General features: G+C 41.2%; 2 protein-coding genes across 14 annotated transcripts in view; both read left to right on the top strand.

The window, feature by feature from the left end:
- The window catches only part of LOC307074774 (NACHT, LRR and PYD domains-containing protein 3-like), a 78,905-nt gene that overhangs the window by 54,230 nt on the left and 5,146 nt on the right, over positions 1-19,529 (top strand). For both annotated transcript variants that reach the window (XM_079735109.1, XM_079735110.1), the window contains 8 exons: positions 7,101-7,274; positions 7,750-7,923; positions 8,399-8,572; positions 17,926-18,064; positions 18,177-18,326; positions 18,559-18,606; positions 19,014-19,069; positions 19,469-19,529. The exon at positions 19,469-19,529 is cut by the window's right edge and continues 12 nt beyond it. In XM_079735109.1, the coding sequence (XP_079591235.1) occupies positions 7,101-7,274; positions 7,750-7,923; positions 8,399-8,572; positions 17,926-18,064; positions 18,177-18,326; positions 18,559-18,606; positions 19,014-19,069; positions 19,469-19,529 (976 nt within the window). The remainder of the gene's footprint in view (positions 1-7,100; positions 7,275-7,749; positions 7,924-8,398; positions 8,573-17,925; positions 18,065-18,176; positions 18,327-18,558; positions 18,607-19,013; positions 19,070-19,468) is intronic.
- The window catches only part of LOC307074772 (NACHT, LRR and PYD domains-containing protein 3-like), a 408,596-nt gene that overhangs the window by 45,242 nt on the left and 343,825 nt on the right, over positions 1-19,529 (top strand). For 8 of the 12 annotated variants that reach the window (XM_079735103.1, XM_079735100.1, XM_079735092.1 and 5 more), the window contains 2 exons: positions 300-416; positions 2,055-2,168. The exons of 2 other annotated variants lie outside the window; for them this stretch is intronic. In XM_079735103.1, coding sequence (XP_079591229.1) covers positions 300-416; positions 2,055-2,168 — 231 coding nt within the window. Of the gene's footprint in view, positions 1-299; positions 417-2,054; positions 2,169-2,299; positions 2,364-2,547; positions 2,774-19,529 lie in introns of all 12 variants that reach the window. 2 more of the 12 variants (XM_079735096.1, XM_079735107.1) reach the window with 2 other exon arrangements.

Genomic DNA, 19,529 nt, shown 5'->3' on the forward strand with positions numbered 1-19,529 from the left:
GAGGAATAAGGCTGTTTAAGTGATGTGGTTGACATGGTGAATGAGAGGAGGGATAAGGCTGTTTTAGTGATGTGGTTGACATGGTGAATGAGAGGAGGGATAAGGCTGTTTTAGTGATGTGCTTGACATGGTGAATGAGAGGAGGGATAAGGCTGTTTTAGTGATGTGCTTGACATGGTGAATGAGAGGAGGGATAAGGCTGTTTTAGTGATGTGCTTGACATGGTGAATGAGAGGAGGGATAAGGCTGTTATAGTGATGTGGTTGACATGGTGTGGTTCCTGGTTCTTGTTTTTCTAGAAGAGTCCAGCAGCAGAGAGCAGACTCCCCTGGACCCAGCTGTGTCTCCATGAAGAGTGACCGGTCTATGGTTAGACCTCCTGACCTTAAAGACGGACGCCCCTCCGGAGAGGAGAGGTAGGAGTTTCAAACAGACTGGAGTGGCTCAAAACTAATACAACTTTTTCTAAAACAAAAAGTGTGTGTGTGTTGAAGCCCAGAGCAGCAGCAGAGGGCAGACTCCCCTGGACCCAGCAATCGTATGAATGAAATTAATGTTAAGACGACTTGTAGCAGACTTTACAGGTTTAATGTTTAAAGGTTCAATGGCTTTCAAACGGCCCCATTTATTGAATCAGTTTGAACTTATCTTTGGACGTGAAGTGATTTGTTGAAACAAATTATCTGTGAAGAATAACACAGGTCTGGGTAGAAATGTAGAAACTGACTGCTCTATTTTCTATGTTAGCTAAACGCATTGTGAATAAACACTCTATGGACAGTATGAAGGGTACTTAGTGTGTTTTTATGTCAGCATGTAAGTGCTTACATAATGACTTTCTGCCCCCCCCCCCCCCCCTAAATTTCCATTTCAAAAAGCTGAGAAAGAATATTAAAATTAAAAGTCATGAGAAAATAGTTTTGTAGCCCTGCAATAAATAATAACAATAATAATAGATCAAATTTATATAGTGCTTTTCCCAGTGCTCAAAGATGCTTCACAATTGCTTCATGAGCTAAATCACAAGAAACAAAACAGAAGCTAAACAAACGTACACCAAACAAAAGTTTAAAGGTAAAAAGCAAGGGTGAAAAGGTGTGTTTTAAGGGCAGTTTTGAAAGATGAAAGAGTGTTGGCATTGCGGATGTCGTTGGGGAGTGCATTCCAGAGGGCGGGGCGGCTGCAGCAAAGGCTCTGTCTCCCCAGGACCGGAGGCTGGTCCTGATGGGGTTGGCATCGGCGGACCTGAGACAACGGGTAGGGGTATGGCGGTGGAGGAGGTCAGAGAGGTAGGGGGGCGCCAGGTTGTTGAGGGCTTTGAAGGTGATGAGTAGTATTTTGGAATCAATCCAGTATTTGACGGGAAGCCAGCGGAGGTCTTGGAGGACAGGGCTGTGGTCTGAGCGGCGGGTGGATGTGAGCATACGGGCTGCAGAGTTTTGAACATATTGCAGTTTATTAAGTAAGTGTTTTGATGAGCCGTATAGGATGGAGTTACAGTAATCAAGGCGGGATGAAATTAATGCGTGGACCAGAGCTTCGGCGGCTGAGAGTGATAGGGAGGGACGGAGACGAGTGATGTTCCTGAGGTGGAAGAAGGCTGTTTTGGTAATCTGGTTGACATGGGGGAGGAATGAGAGGGTGGGGTCAAGGATGATACCTAAGTTGTGGATGTGAGTGGAGGGGGTGACAATGGAACCATCAATATTAAGTAAGAAGTCCTGGGTGGGGCGGGTGAGGGAGTTTGGGCCAATGATGAGGATTTCTGATTTATTTCAATTTAGTTTGAGGAAGTTGTGTTTCATCCAAGTTTTGGCATCAGTGAGGCAGGTGGTGAGGGTGCAATGGGTGGCTGCAGAGATGGTGTTGGTGGAGAGGTAGATCTGAGTGTCATCAGCGTAACAGAGAAAATGGAGGCCATGTTGGCGGAGGATTTGACCGAGTGGGAGGATGTAGATGATGAAAAGTAGGGGACCAAGTACAGAGGACCAAGTAAATGATCAAATGAAACGATATCCACAAATCCTAACCTCCAGATGGTGTTTGTTTTTCAGAAGGAGGCAGCAGAGAGCAGACTCCCCTGGACCCAGCTGTGTCTCCATGAAGAGTGACCGGTCTATGGATAGACCTCCTCTCTTTAAAGATGGACGCCCCTCCGGAGAGGGGAGGTAGGAGTTCCAAACAGACTATAAAAGGGACAATTTGGTTGTTATCAGACTCTACTGATATTGATGTTTACAGATCAGGAAAAAACAATTGTGTGTGTGTGTGTGTGTATGTGTGTGTGTGTTCCCCACAGGTCACACCTGAAGAGTTCAAATGTTACCAGGTCTGTACAGAAGCATCAATCAGAGCTGATCAAGGTGTGTAAATGTCCACCAAGACATTTGACTTCAGCTCTACATGAACATCAGAAAGCATCTCTTGTGGAGCTTATAGTCTCCAGGCTTCCCTCTTTAGACCAGCGGACGTGAATCCAGGACAGATGCTTCTGATGTCCTCAGTGAGTTCAGAGTAAAGTTCTCCTTGATGTTTGTTCTGTTCCAGAGGGCTGAGGAGAACGCACACGCTTTCCTAGACAAGGAGCTGAAGAAGCTCTGGAGGGGTCTCTTCCCAGATTACCCACAATGCTCAGAGAGTCAGAGGGAGGAGGAGGAGGTGGATGGTAAGAAGGAGGAGCAGAGGAGGCGCGCCATAGAGGGAGTGGTGGACATCACAAAGCTCTGCCTGATGGAGATGAACCAGGAGGAACTGGCCGACACACTGTGGGGCGGTAAGAGGCTCTTTTTTAAATGCAGAAGAGACTATTATCCTGAAGACAGAATGAATAATTATTTCAAAGAGCAGAATGAGACTCTTATTTGTTCTGTTCAGACTAAATGACATACTGTAATATTTTTCACATTCCTATGTAGGGGTGTGCACAGGTACACGTGTACATGTGTAACCGTTTAGTAAATCATAACCGTTTAGGAAAAATCAGTAAACGAAAACCGTAAAAAAAAAATAATAATCACCGCACCATTGTTTCAATGGGAATGGCAACGGTCCATACTTAACATAAAGTGTACATATTTATAATTTGGAATTCGTCCCAGCCTTTATACCACAGATACTATAGGGTCTATATCAGGGGTCTTCAATTAAAATTGAACAAGGTCCAGTTACTAAAAATTCCTTCCAAGAAAGGTCCGAACCTCTAACCTACCACGTCCTAATAGGCTACTTTTGTCAAATACAATCAACACGGCATATTTCCTTTTAATTTCAGATGTATTTATTTTCAATTTCCAAATAGCTGACTTTTAACCATGAAAAACAAGTAAGACAAAGTAACGCATTTTATCATTTCAAGTAAACATAAAAAGTGCATAAGGCCTACATGTAAGCAGGTAAGTAAGGCCTACATGTAAGCATGTAAGTAAGCAGAACAGGAACACTAGGCCTACACTTCAAATAAACACAGTGCATTAGGCCTACATTTCAAGTAAGCAAAACAGGTACACTAGGCCTACATTTCAATTAAGCAAAACAGGTACCCCATCTGTAGTGACTGAGACAACCTTTGTTAGATCAATCCCCCTCTTTGACAGCATCTCCTTAATAGCCTCATAAATATCTTCTCGTCTTGTGTGTGTCTCAAGTGGTGTTAGACCCAACAGGTCCTCACAGATCTCTTTATTTTCTTGATGAAAAAATCGCACATAAACCAAAAGATGGGCATTAACCATTACATCTGAAGACTCATCAATGGCTAAGGATGGGGCACTCTGAACATCCGCATCAAGCTGTGACAGTGAATCATCTGATAACATTTCAGATTTCTGGTTGTCGTTGCAGCTGACATTGGGATTTGCTTTTCACACAATTCATCCCTTTGTTTACCTTCAAGTAATGTCTCGGCAAGGGCGTTCCAGAACTCCTTCACAACAGTCGCGTCACTGAAAGTTTTTTTATGTTGCCCCAAAATCCATGCAATCTTAAGTGAGCATTCATTTGCACGTTGCTGGCCTGTAAATGAGTGTGTGAAGACTCGTGTAGACCTCTCATACTGAGCTCTCAGCTCAGATATTTTCCATGCTCTTACTTCTGACTTCTGGGGATACTTTTCCTCGAAGGATCTGTGTTTGGATTCGTAATGCCGCTTAATATTCCCGCTTTTTATCAGCGCCATGGTTTAAACACATAAAAGACACAACAAACGTTTAGTACTGCCTTGCGGGAGAATAAACATGTATTGGTCATCCCATTCATGTTTAAAATGTCTGTTTTCGTGGTCAACTTTCCTAATTTTCGAGCAAGCCATTTTCTCATTCCAAATCTCTCTTCCGGTAAACAAACGATTTGATTGGCTATTTTTTGAGTGACGCTATTACGCACTTTACAGACGGAGGGAGAGGGGGAGTTCAGTGAGTGCATGATCTTCGCTCTGTGAAGACTCTTTTTGCTGTTTTTATGCTGTACTACGGACTATTCTGCCGTTCAATTTGTATTTCAGGGAGAAATGTCTTTATTAACATAATCAAAAAAATCTCATTATTTTAAATTGGTCCTGGGTCCGGATAGGACCGTCACTTGGTCCGGTCCCGGACCGCGGTCCGCCGTTTGGACATGCCTGGTCTATAGCATGTAACCACGTTTTCTGATTACAGTTTAATGCACTATCATTCTTACAGAATTAGACCAATCATTTTGCTGTGGAAATAAAAAACAAAATTATAAATAAATTATCCAGTCCTTGTCACGACCAGCTTCTTGAACCACAAGTAATGAAGCCAATAAATATCATGAAGTTGATCATTTTACAGGAAATATTGACATGCTTCCACTGATGTCATCATCCACTAACTGATGTCTTCGGTTCATTCTCAATTAGGATCTGTTGCTGTCGAGTGCCAACATAAAATCAAGTCTCATTTGAAGAAGAAATTCCAGCATGTGTTTGAGGGACTCCCTAAAGCAGGAGAGAAAACCAATCTGAATGACTTCTTCACAGAGATCTTCATCACAGAGAGAGGCATTGGAGAAGTCAACAAGGAACATGAGGTCAGACTGATTGAAACAGCTTCCAGGAAACAGGCCAAGGAAGAAACGCCAATCAAATGTGAAGACATCTTTAAACCCTTACCTGGAAAAGATCAACAAATCAGGACAATAGTGACAACTGGAGTGGCCGGCATTGGTAAAACCGTCTTAACAAGCAAGTTCACTCTGGACTGGGCTGAGGGCAAAGCCAGCCGTGACATACACTTCACATTTCTCCTCACTTTCAGAGAGCTGAATTTACTGAAAGGGCAAGAGTTTAGCTTGGTGGAACTGCTTCATCACCTCTTTATTGAGACCAAAGAAGCAGGAATCTGCAGATACGACCGGTTCAACGTTGTCTTCATCTTGGATGGTCTGGATGAGTGTCAACCTCCTCTGAACTTCCAGAACAATCCGATCTGGACCGATGTCACAAAGCCGACCTCAGTGGACGTGCTGCTGACAAACCTCATCAGGGGCTTTCTGCTTCCCTCCGCTCGCATCTGGATAACCACACGCCCTGCGGCGGCCAATCAGATCCCTGCTGAGTGTGTTGACATGGTAACAGAGGTGAGAGGGTTCACCGACCCACAGAAAGAGGAGTACTTCAGAAAAAGATTCAAAGAGGAGATGCTGGCGAACGAAATCATCTCCCACATCAAGAAATCACGAAGCCTCCACATCATGTGTCACATCCCAGTCTTCTGTTGGATCACTGCTACAGTTCTGGAGAACATCTTCAAAGAAAAACAGATAAAAGAGACGCCCAAGACCGTGACTCAGATGTACATCCACTTCCTGAGGGTCCTGTCCATACAGGGGGACAGGAAGTATCATGGGAGAGCTGAAACAGATCCAGACTGGAGTTCAGAGAGCAGGAATATCATTTTTAGTCTGGGAAAACTGGCTTTTAACCAGCTGGAGGAAGGAAACCTGATCTTCTACGAGGCAGACCTGACAGAGTGTGACATCGACATCAAAGCAGCCTCACTTTACTCAGGAGTGTTCACCCAGATCTTTAAAGAGGAGTGTGGGCTGTACCAGGCCAGGGTGTTCTGCTTTGTCCATCTGAGCATCCAGGAGTTTCTGGCTGCCCTTTATGTCGTTCTGTCCCTCATCGACACTGGGGTCAATCTCCTCTCAGAAGAACAACCCACCTCTGGGGAAGATGAACTCCTCCTCTACCAGAGTGCTGTGGACAAGGCCTTACAGAGTGAGAACGGACACCTGGACTTGTTCCTCCGCTTCCTCCTGGGCCTCTCTCTGGAGACCAATCAGATTGTCCTACAAGGTCTGCTGGGACAAACAGGAACTAGCTCACTGACCAATACAGGAACAGTGTCTTACATCAAGGAGAAGATAAAAGGAGATCTATCTCCAGAGAGAAGCATCAATCTGTTCCACTGTCTGAATGAGCTGAACGACCGTTCTCTAGTGAAGGAGATCGAACAGTACCTGACAACAGGAAGTGTCCCCAAAAAAACTCTCTCCCCTGCTCAACTGTCAGCTCTGGCCTTCATCCTACTGACATCAGAAGAGGAGCTGGACGTGTTTGATCTGAAGAAATACTCTGCTTCAGAGGAGGGTCTTCTGAGGCTGCTGCCAGTGGTCAAAGCCTCCAAAACATCTCTGTAGGTTCACTCGTAACAGGAATTAAAATACACACAACACAATATACATAAAACTAAAATATAAGGTTAAAATAATATGCAAAAGGTCTCTAAGTTCAACAACATGTTTTACTATTCTACTCATAACAGAATAAAGTTAAGTTAAGTTATATAATAATATACAAAACATCTCTGTAGGTGTCCTATTAACGTTTAATGTATTACAGTGCACATAAGAGAATATTCAGAACAATAGAACGTAGAAGTAGTTTTCATTTAAAAACATTTCCAATCTCAACTAAACAACTATTTAACATTTTACATTGAATATATAATGAACATTTATACATCTAATTATTTAGTATTTTTTGTTAAACTAATTACATTCCTTCATTATTGAATAACTTAAAGATTTATGTTAGTTTAATCACAGTTCCTAACCTGTTCTCTTTATTTTGTGTGAAGGCTGAAGGGCTGTGATCTGTCAGAGAGATGCTGTGAAGCTCTGGCCTCAGTTCTCAGCTCCAACTCCTCTAGTCTGAGAGAGCTGGACCTGAGTACCAATGATCTGCAGGATTCAGGAGTGAAGCTGCTCTCTGCTGGACTGGGGAGTCCACACTGTACACTGGAAACTCTCAGGTCAGTTTTACCCAATGGTCAAACAATAACACCAAAAGGTTCAATATCAGAAGACATTTAACAGATTTACATCCAGAAAGGTTAGGTCATAAATACATTGTTTTCATAAGAATAACTCAACATATTTATATTTTTGTTGGCATGACAGTTTAGGTACACATTATATTCTTAGTTTGTTAATGATGGTATAATGTGTATGTTGTATAAGATTCTGATTATCATGTAGTTAGACAGTAAAGTGCGGTTTAGAGTTGTTTAATAAAGTTTAATAACCTATTAATAAAACTATGTTTAAGTGAAGTATAATGATATTTTTTGTTTTGATAATTTAACATCTGTGTGAAATCTTTGTCTTGATATTTTAAGATCCAGGTTATTCATATTATTTATTATTTCATGTATTTAAAAAAGCTGGTTATAATTCTCCTATAATTTAATTACAGTTCCTAACAGGTTGTGTTTATTTTGTGTGAAGGCTCAATGGCTGTCATCTGTCAGAGAGATGCTGTGAAGCTCTGGCCTCAGTTCTCAGCTCCAACTCCTCTAGTCTGAGAGAGCTGGACCTGAGTACCAATGATCTGCAGGATTCAGGAGTGAAGCTGCTCTCTGCTGGACTGGAGAGTCCACACTGTACACTGGAAACTCTCAGGTCAGTTTTACCCAATGGTCAAACAATAACACCAAAAGGTTCAATATCAGAAGACATTTAACAGATTTACATCCAGAAAGGTTAGGTCATAAATACATTGTTTTCATAAGAATAACTCAACATATTTATATTTTTGTTGGCATGACAGTTTAGGTACACGTTATATTCTTAGTTTGTTAATGATGGTATAATGTGAATGTTGTATAAGATTCTGATTATCATGTAGTCAGACAGTAAAGTGCGGTTTAGAGTTGTTTAATAAAGTTTAATAACCTATTAATAAAACTATGTTTAAGTGAAGTATAATGATATTTTTTGTTTTGATAATTTAACATCTGTGTGAAATCTTTGTCTTGATATTTTAAGATCCAGGTTATTCAAATTATTTATTATTTCATGTATTTAAAAAAGCTGGTTATAATTCTCCTATAATTTAATTACAGTTCCTAACAGGTTGTGTTTATTTTGTGTGAAGGCTCAATGGCTGTCATCTGTCAGAGAGATGCTGTGAAGCTCTGGCCTCAGTTCTCAGCTCCAACTCCTCTAGTCTGAGAGAGCTGGACCTGAGTACCAATGATCTGCAGGATTCAGGAGTGAAGCTGCTCTCTGCTGGACTGGAGAGTCCACACTGTACACTGGAAACTCTCAGGTCAGTTTTACCCATTGGTCAAACAATAACACCAAAAGGTTCAATATCAGAAGACATTTAACAGATTTACGTCCAGAAAGGTTAGGTCATAAATACATTGTTTTCATAAGAATAACTCAACATATTTATATTTTTGTTGGCATGACAGTTTAGGTACACATTATATTCTTAGTTTGTTAATGATGGTATAATGTGTATGTTGTATAAGATTATTATTCTGATTATCATGTAGTCAGTAAAGTGCGGTGTAGAGTTGTTTGATAAAGTTTAATAACAACCTATTTATAAAACTATGTTTAAGTGAAGTATAATGATAATTTTTGCTGGATAATTTAACATCTGTGTGAAATCTTTGACTTGATATTTTAAGATCCAGGTTATTCATATTATTTATTTTTTCATGTATTTAAAAAAACTGGTTATAATTCTCCTATAATTAAACTGCTCTCTGCTGGACTGGGGAGTCCACACTGTACACTGGAAACTCTCAGGTCAGTTTAAATCAATGTGCAGATGCACCACAATCCATATCAGAGAACAGTTATATTACTCAGCTGATAACTCAGTACCTGTGGTGACCACATTAATGACTTTGGTATCATAGAAATGCTACATCTTGTTGTTACATGGATATAGTTATAGATCCATATGCTAGCAAATTTTTAATCATAAAAACAAACATGAACACAAAATATAACGATAGTGTCTCCCGTGTACGGGACGGTGATAGTTGAGAGCAGGGTGAAATACAGGGGGTCTTGGGAGGGTCTGAGACCTCTAGTTGGACACTTAAGACCCCCTCAAAGCCTCAACAGCAACATTTTGGAGGGTCTATCAAAATAGATATTAGAAACTTGCAATTGTCTAACAAAATGTATTTTAAAAGCTTAATATGTTTAGTATTCATTATTCAAATTACAAAACATTTATTCACAAATATGGATTGGTTCCAGAATAACATTGTCATATTGCTAAACCAGGCTGAAGAGATAACTCACTATTTTAAAACATTTGTAACCATGTTCAGTACATTTGGTTATATTGATGATATTTGGGTTCAACCAATAGGATGGGTTGATATCGAGACTTCGGGGTCATCTGGGGAAGGGTGAGAGGTCACGAGTGAGCGGGAAAAAGGAGAGAGAGGGAAGAGACAAAGGAGGATAGTACTTTATTCTCTGTAGAGATCGCCCAGCTAAATGATGTTTAAACATTTACTTCTTAGTTGTTTGACGGTTAAAGGAGTACGGGAGAGAGTGTATGTGGGGCTGGTTTTATTGGTGTTTCTGTTTGTGTCTGGGATGTTTTGGACGGAAACCTCAGTCTTCTCCACTCCCTATAACGGTACCAGGACTTTTTCTTGCACGTGTTAAGAGCGAAGAGTCTATTGTGTTCCAACACTGAGCCCAGACAGGCCTGCAACGTTTATGACGGCACATCACTGACAAAAGGCGCGCGCAAACATCACTTCCCGGGCGAACAACTAACACATCCGTGCGCACAAATCATTATTGTAAACACTTTAACTGCACTTGCGGTCAGCAGTTCTCTGATCGCGAGAGCAACAATAAAGCCTGTGAGGCAGAAACGATTCATTGAGCGCGCACGTAAAGTGAAGCAGAACACAACTGACACCCCTACACCCACAAATGCTCTCTTTGCTCTCTTTGTGTTTTCCTGCTCGCTCTGATATTTTTCTTCTCTCAACACAATGTACATAATATTGGAATAAAACTTCTCATACAAAACATGCAGATGCACTAATAACATGTATTACAATATAATACACAATATACTACAATAAATGTAACATTAATAGACTAATTGCTTTACGAACCTGTCGTTTTCTTTTAGAAAAGGTCATCAAATCAGGATGGCTTTTAACTGACTTTATTTGGTAAAGGTTCGGTATGGTATCTATGGAGCTAAAGGAGGGGTGTTGTATATGCACGCATGGAGATACGCTTAGCTGGTCATCTAATAGATGTTCTGCCTCTAGAGCGTCTAATCTGTTCTGGGTAGCTCTCTCCTTAGATACGGGGCAGGCAAGGCCTCTATGACGTACTACGTGCTCTGATTGGCTAGGGTGTTGAGCGCCCACCTCTGGCCTACTCGTATGTGTGATAGTGCTGCCATCTTGTGGCTATGTGCGGATATTACAGCTTATATGTTTGGTTCTGCTCCCTTGTGGCTATGTGCAGATATTACAGTTTATATGCTTATTTGCGTCACAAACCCTACAAAAAAATATATTAAATACCGTATATTTTACACCCAATATACAATAACATAAGGATCTAATGTATTGACTAATATATTTTTGTTTAATTAATAAAACACAAAATTCCACGAGGTGGAATCCGGAACAGACTGAGAAGCAAGGCATATAATCCGCCATTGCCAAGTATTCTGCTCGCGTTGGAAAATAAGATGGATGATATCAGGGCATGGATTGCTTTCCAGCGGGACATCAGAGTCTGCAACATCTTATGTTACTGAATCCTGGTTGTCCCCTTCTGTACCGGACCACTCGGTCACACCAGCCGAGCACTTCCACATCGCTCGCATGGATAGAACAGAAGATTCCTGGAAATCCAAAGGCGGCGGAGTTTGTCTCATGACAAACAAGAAATGGTGTGACCCGAGGAATACCAGCGTCCTCTCCACTGGCTGTTCCTCCCACCAGGAACACCTGACCATCTTGTGTCGTCCACACTACCTGCCCCGTGAGTTCACAGCAATCATCCCCATGGCGGTCTACATTCCCCCTCATGCTGAGGAATCCATCCGCATTTTTCCCCATCCGGCGGCTGAGGAAGTTCAAGGTCTCCCCTCCATCCTGAGGACCTTCTACTCTGCAGCTGTGGAGAGCATCCTCACAGGCTGCATATCAGCCTGGTATGGAAGCTGCACCGCACGAGACCGCTCATCAGAGCGAACCATTAGGTTAACCCTCCCCACCCTGGAATATACATACAGCAAGAGGGGGAGGGCTAGAGCCAGGAGAATCAGGCAGGACGCCTCTCACCCAGATGCTGGCCTCTTCACCAGGAGCGTCGCTAGCAATTGAAAACATTCGGGGCTGTAGCCCAGAAGTTAGAGTCCTTTCAAAACGGGGGTTCGGGGGTTTCTCCCCCGAGAAAATTTGAAAATCGGCTGATGAACATGCAATTGTAACGTAGTTTGAGAAGTAAAGGAAAGACCAATCGTCATGTCTGACTCAGGTCGGGGCAGGCCTACTGAGTAGGTTAATGTTTACGTTAAGGATAGGAAATTGCACCACGTGCACCAGCAGCCAAAATGAGGCATTAGAAAGCCTGTAGCCAAATAAACACTGTCATGCGCCTACCCGATGTCAAGTGGACCGGGTTGAATTCACTCTGCGGGACTCCTGAATCTGTGCAAACTAGAGCAGCACTAAACAGCAATATCGACGTGATGCGCTATGCATAGAGAATCAAATTTGCAACATTTTGCAACAAATGATTCTAAATCTGCCCATAAATGTACAAGTCAGAATTTTGCGTTTTCACTGGCTACAATATTGCATCTGTCAGTTGTCAAATTTGCTGAACAAAATGTTAAACTTCAATAATTGTTCACAATCAACTTATATAGTCCATTTATTTAAGCTCTCAATAGCAGATACAGCTTCGCCACATCGGCGGGAAAACCCGGCACACGCAAAGTACATCCATGGAATCAGCCGTTCACAGCCAGTCTGCATGAATCGTATGACAACTGGATGGCAGGGGATGCGGACAAGGAATACACCGCAGGGGGGAACATGAGAGCCCCAGCTCGCCGCATACTAGTAGCCTGGGTGCTTAAAGCGTGGAACAAGCTGGATACGGAGCGGGTGAAAAACTCCTTAAAAGTGTGTGTGTGTGTGTGTGTGTGTATGTCACTCTGTTCCAGGGTTTCCGCGGAGTTGTTAAAGGTATTAAAAGGTAGTAAATGAAATTAGCCCAAATTAAGGCCATTAAAAAGTATTAAAAAGTAATAAACGTCCTCTGACGAGGTATTAAATTTCCAACAAGGCCTATGAGTTTTTCAATTTGTGTAATTTACGTGCAGGCCCATCTCCTAAAATTACTAAAACTTGCGTGGATTTATTTTTATGTTGCAGTAGGACCTGAGTGATATCAATGATGTCACGCGGTGCGCGCGCTGAAACAAACCGGATATACCCGGCTGGCTTGCTGCCAAACCACTTCGCAAGTTCGCTTCTGTTAGTTCAAAGTCATTTGAAAGACAATAATGGGGAAATGCAAATGTTCGGACCTCTGGCCGGAGGAATCGATATTTAAAGACTTGTACGGTATAAACGTATCGGGGGATTATTTGTTTATCAACACGGCGGATGCGCGTGTTTGTTTGACTGGTTGCCATGGTTATCTCTGTGTGGTTAATTTGCAGTTGCGGTGTTTATTAGCGATGTTGTCAGATTACTGTAATCAGACAACGCGGTTATATGCTATAGACCCTATAGTATCTGTTGTATAAAGGCTGGGACGAATTTAGAATTCTAAATATGTACAATCCATAACGTTAGCTCTCTGGCTCATAGCTCAGCGGACTAGAATACCTCCCATTGCCAAGTCTTAGCTAAGGTCTGCCCTATTTATGTGAAAAACTTTATATTTGGATTGTAAAACACATGAAAATATAAATGAATGATCTTAATTTATTTTCCTTGTCAAGTGACCATGCACTGTAAAAAAAAAAATAGTTTCAACTAACAAAAGTTAGTGTCCGGGCTGCCTTAAAATGTTAAATTAGCTGAACTTGTGAAGATTAGTTGAGACAATTGTGTAATGATTCAAAACAAATAAACTTTTCTAGTCAAATAAACTGAACCTTTAGTTTACATAACTTAATCAAAATTCAGTTCCTATAGAATTATTTAGTTGAGTCAACACAATCTTCATTTATTTCAACTGGAATTCCAAAGCTGAAAAGAATTAATCCACATTTCAGTCTACCTACAATATCTAGTTTACCTAATTTATTATGTTATGTCAACTTCATTATACATTTCTATTTGAGTCAACTTTCATAATTTAGTTCTTCTTAAGATTAAATTTATACTACATATTTTGCAATTCTCTTTCAACTTTATTTTACATTATGCTTAAAGATCCTATCTCTATAAACCAGATGGGCAAGGTAAACACAGCAACACATCCCATCAAGTACAAAACGTCCCCAAAAACAGCACAAGCTTATGGGTAAAACATCTCCTCTTTAGAATAACACAAATGAGTACTCATTACGTCCATTCAGTACCAGCAAGAGAAGGATCCCTACTGACAGGCAATGACAAGATGAAGTGAGGGGAAGTGAGGCAGGAGGGAGTGAAATATTTAAGCAAAGATGGTGTGTGTGTGTGTGTGTGTGTGTGTCACTGTGTTTTATTAAAGAGAAAATAAAACATTAATTAGCAATATGGGAGATGAGACCAGAGGAGGCAGATATGGGATGTAGTACAAAAAAAATTAGAGAGAGAAGCGAGAGAGAGAGCCGTGTGTGTGTGTGTGTCTATTTAGAATATTACAATAACACAAACAATAACACATTTAGAATAACACAAATGAGTTATCTACTCATTACGTCTGTCATAACATGAGAAAAATATAAAATAAAATGATGCAGACCCAAACAGGTCAAAAAGACTTTCCAGGAAAGACCTCAAACCCGGTCTACTTCTGTCAACTCTTACAACTGAGAATGTCAGTGACCATTACAATAGTAATGAACTATTAACAGATAGTAGTAACAGAATAGTAGTAACAGAACTCAAAAGAAAACTCTCAGTCTCAGTGTAGTGTCTACAGTTTTACGAAAAAGTCTATTCCTCAGTCCATGAACCCTGGCAGAGCAGTTCTCACTGCCGATGTTCATGAGAACCTTCTGAATGACTTTGAAGGTATATTGCAGCTCCTTCGGGTAGTCAATGTTCAGTGCATATAGCCAGTGTTGGGACTAACGCGTTATTAAGTAAGGCGTTACAGTAACTACGTTACTTTTGTGGTAACGAGCACTGTAACTAATTACTTTGTCAAAATCAGTAACGCGTTATCGTTACTGCGATTTAAACAGGCTCGTTACTCGTTACTTCACGTGCATAACCCAGGACTACAGTTTCCGTAGTGGACGTGAAGCGGCCGTAAGTCACGTAAAACAATGGCGGCAGTCGACGGTGGTCCAGGCGTTGTATTTCTCTCATGGAAATATGCACATTATTTTTCCTTTCTGACAGTAAAAGACATAAGGAATATTTTGGTGACCTGTCATCTTTGTGGAGGTTCAAAAACTCTAGCCACATCAAAAACTAGCAATTCTAATCTGATGAAACATCTTCAGAAACAACAGGCATCTACCAAGCTAGTTAAAAAAGACCCTGAAGGTAACACAGGTGATGCTGCTGCTAACGTCAGCTCCGCCGACGCTAAAGGAGAGGCCACTCCAGCCAAACAACGAAAGCTTGATTTTACAAAGCCTGTTGCACAGTCTATAACCCAGACACAGCTAAACAAATGATGGAGATGTATGGACAAAGACTGATATAGACATAGACATACTAACATAGACTACTAAAGCACTTTATCCACCATTATTTATTTAATCAGTTGTTTTATTTATCTAAACGGCCAGAGTGAAGGAAATATTATTTTTGTTAAACATTAACTATGTTTGTGAGGCTGAAAGTATTTTTTATTTATTTAGTTTCTCTTTGTGAGGCTGAAAATACTTTTAAGTTTGCCCATCATTATTGATGATGAGGTCTCCAGTTGGTGGAGTTTAGCTGTTTTGAGTTAGGGTTAACTTACAAAGAACGGATAAACCTTACTGTGTTTACATTGAAAACATCTATTGTATCAGTTTTGCACTATTGATTCCTACAGTTGCTAAATTGTCTGAGGCACAGTTTAATTTTTGCACTGCCAAAACTATACTTTGTACCTGTTTCAATGGCTACGATAAATATGCCAATGATCAAAAGTTTCAAAACATACTGTATGTTGTGTTTTGTTGATCCACTGCTTCATTGTAGTGATACTGGGTACAATGATCACATTTCACAGTTGTTTTGTCGAACACTATGCCACATCAACCCCAGAGGGTAACCCTAGAGGGTTGGAAACAGTTGGAAACAATGGAAATATTTCATTTATTTGCACTCACACTACTACACTGCTATGGCACGTTCAGGTCACTAGGTGGCGTATTGCGCTTGTGGTAGGATAGGACTTACGTGCAAGCAAGCCAGAGGACTGGCAGCCTCCCTAGCTATCCAGTTAGGGAGGTCCTTTGCCACATTAACACAATAAGATAATTGACTTAAAGTAACTGAGTTACTTTTGAAACAAGTAACTAGTAACTGTAACTAAGTTACTAATTTAAAGTAACTTGCCCAACACTGCATATAGCAGACCCATTAACATAGCTACTGCATGCGAGTAGTCCTTGATGCCATGCAGAATGATCTGTTCCTCTAGGACCACCGATATGTCAAGAAGATCCTCTCCTTGTTTGACCAGGACAATGCCGACATTCATTCCCCTAATCATGATGTCCTCCATGTCTGTGGACTTCACAAAGAAAGGAAGAAATATTTTAGTATTACTTTTGTATTCTTTAGTATTTGTCTGTCTATGAGAAACAAGAACAGGTTTCGGCATTATGGCATGCCGTTTAGGAAATTAAATATATAAGGAATGAATGTTTGAATATATTGAATGAAATCTGAAATCATGAAAGCACTGGCGCCATCTTTCGTATGGTCAGCTTCTACCTGAAGTGTTATTTCGACCAACATCTCTCCTTCAAGAATGATGCATAATGTTCTTTCAGCAATGTTTTGTTAGGGTTAGGGTTAGCGAACATGATTACCGTATTTCCCGCACTATAACGCGCACCGGATTATAAGGCGCACCTTCAATGAATGACCTATTTTAGAACTTTTTTCATAAATAGGGCGCACCGGATTATAAGGCGCATAGCATAGAAGATACTGCAGTCAAACGTTTGACAGAGGATGCGTTATGCATCCACTAGATCGAGCTGTGCTAATTGTATAGCTCGTCACGCGCAACGCAACTGTGAGGACGAGTTGCTGCATTTAGCAGATATAAAACTGGAACCTTTATGACAAAAAAGTAAAACACAATTACGCAGTTCCAAACCTTAGATTTTTTAAATATCTTGCAAACGTGAATGATACAAAGTAGAGCATCGCACCCTCGAATCTTGTAGTGTGGCCAGTCTTCCGCCCGATTTCCTGGCTCTGTGATCGTATAGTGTGACCTTCCGTGAGTAAGCGCAGTAAAATGCTGTGTGCACTGACTACGATAGCCGTAATGCTGCAAGCGGTGTGGCTTTATCGTAGTCGTAGTGAAACATTTTATTATTATTATTAAATTGTTTTTATTGGTTTTTCATACTGAAACATTTTGACAGAGCGCCGTTTACAACCAGTATGGATCAACCAATTAACCAATTGATCCATATATAAGGCGCTCCGGATTATAAGGCGCACTGTCGTTTTTTGAGAAAATTACCGGCTTTTAAGTGCGCCTTATAGTGCGGAAAGTACGGTAAATGTACTTTATGAACAGTAAGTGGACTCTATAAAGAGTAAATGTACTTTATGAACAGTAAGTGTACTCTATAAAGAGTAAATGTACTTTATGAACAGTAAGTGGACTCTATAAAGAGAGAGTGTACTTTATGAACAGTAAGTGGACTCTATAAAGAGAGAGTGTGAATTATGAACAGTAAGTGGACTCTATAAAGAGAGAGTGTACTTTATGAACAGTAAGTGGACTCTATAAAGAGAGTGTGTACTTTATGAACAGTAAGTGTACTATATAAACAGTAAATGTACTTTATGAACAGTAAGTGTACTCTATAAAGAGTAAATGTACTTTATGAACAGTAAGTGTACTCTATAAAGAGTAAATGTACTTTATGAACAGTAAGTGGACTCTATAAAGAGTAAATGTACTTTATGAACAGTAAGTGGACTCTATAAAGAGTAAATGTACTTTATGAACAGTAAGTGTACTCTATAAAGAGTAAATGTACTTTATGAACAGTAAGTTGACTCTATAAAGAGAGAGTGTACTTTATGAACAGTCAGTGGACTCTATAAAGAGAGAGTGTACTTTATGAACAGTCAGTGGACTCTATAAAGAGAGAGTGTACTTTATGAACAGTCAGTGGACTCTATAAAGAGAGAGTGTACTTTATGAACAGTCAGTGGACTCTATAAAGAGAGAGTGTACCTCACATGAAGGTCCCTCCTAAGGTGGGCCCTACTAAGTGCCATCCCCCTGGCCGTGTGTTAGGCCCATGGAGCTCCTGGCTGACGGCCGCCTCCCGGCACCAGACTCCCTGTGGAGGCGCTACAGTGAGTTTGACATCCTGAGGAGCTACCTGCTGGTCACTTACCCCGCCATCGTGGTCTCCCCGCTGCCCGAGAAGAGGGTAGGACCCACAGGGCGTCACCTGTGTGTGTGTGTGTGTGTGTGTGTGTGTGTGTGTGTGTGTGTGTGTGTGTGTGTTGATGTGTGTGTGTGTGTGTGTGTGCTTCCTTCAGGCAGAGTTTGTGTGGCACAAGTTGTCGGCGGACAACATGGACCCCGACTTTGTGGAGCGCCGACGGGTCGGCTTGGAGAACTTCCTCCAGCGAGTGACATCACATCCTGTCCTCTCCCACGACAACATCCTGTACCAGTTCCTCACCGAGGTGAGCGACACCAGTTCACGACCCGGATCACGTGATGAACTGATGAAGGTCAAACCATTAAAGCGAGCGACCTCTTCAAGTCCAACCCGTCGTTTGATGTTCAAATGGGATGTGTCTCCCTCCGTGAGCCATTTCTAGTGAATGATTGATTGATTGATTTATTGAAATTCTTTATTGACACGTGTGCAAGGGAACATGCGATTCACTCATGCGAGTGTGTTGTCGTTGTCAGGAGCATGGCTGGAAGGAGGCGGTGTACGACACCGGGTTCCAGGACAAGGTAACCATAGCGACCATCTTCTTATAGAAACTGACTCCCTAGCAACCCATCTTCACCCTCATCCTCGGCATCCATGTGCATGTTTATCGTGTTTGAATGACGTGCGGGAGATTATTAATTGATGTTTGTTTGAGGTTGGAATTTTCAGAACGTCAGGGTTAGCATTTTAACTAGCTCTTAATCGGTCTCATGTGTGTTTAATTTACTCTAAATTGGTTAAATGTCTGTTTAATTTATTCTCAATTAGTTGAATGTGTTGAATGACTCTTAATTGGTTGAATGTGTTACATTGAGTCTTAATTGATAGCATGTGTGTTGGATTGACTCTTAATTGATAAAATGTGTTTAATTGAGTCTTAATTGATCAAATGTGTTTAATTAGTTCTTAATTGATTCAATGTTTGCAGGCGGACTCCCGACTGCGGGCCTTGAGCGCCACCTTCAGGGTCAGGAATCCTGACAAGTACGTTTCTCCGCCTCTGAGTTCACATTGGATTCACTTCTTTTGTTACCAACATGTTATCCTCCGTGTTACCATCAGAGTTACCAACTGTGTTGCAGTAGGCGTTACCAATGATAACTAGCGGTAGTTAGGTGGCTAGGCATAGCTAGGGGCAGCTAGATGGTAGCTTTTTGTGTAGCTAGCGGTAGCTAGGCATAGCTAGTGGAAGCTAATTGTAGCTAGGTGGTTATACTTAAAAGGTTGCAGGATTGTACTGAGCTAGTTGCTAGGTTATATGAGGTGGTTGCTGGGTTACACTGAGGTGGTTGCTAGGTTATTCTGATGTGGTTGCTAGGTTACACGGAGGTGGTTGCTAGGTTATAAGTGTGTTTGGTTGCTAAGTGTGTTTCTTTTTGCCAGGCGCTTCGTGGAGATGAAGCACTACAGTGACGAGCTGCAGTCACACACGTCTCAGCTGCTC

The sequence above is a fragment of the Pollachius pollachius genome (genome assembly GCF_949987615.1).
Source record: "Pollachius pollachius genome assembly, chromosome: 4".
NCBI lineage: Eukaryota > Metazoa > Chordata > Actinopteri > Gadiformes > Gadidae > Pollachius > Pollachius pollachius.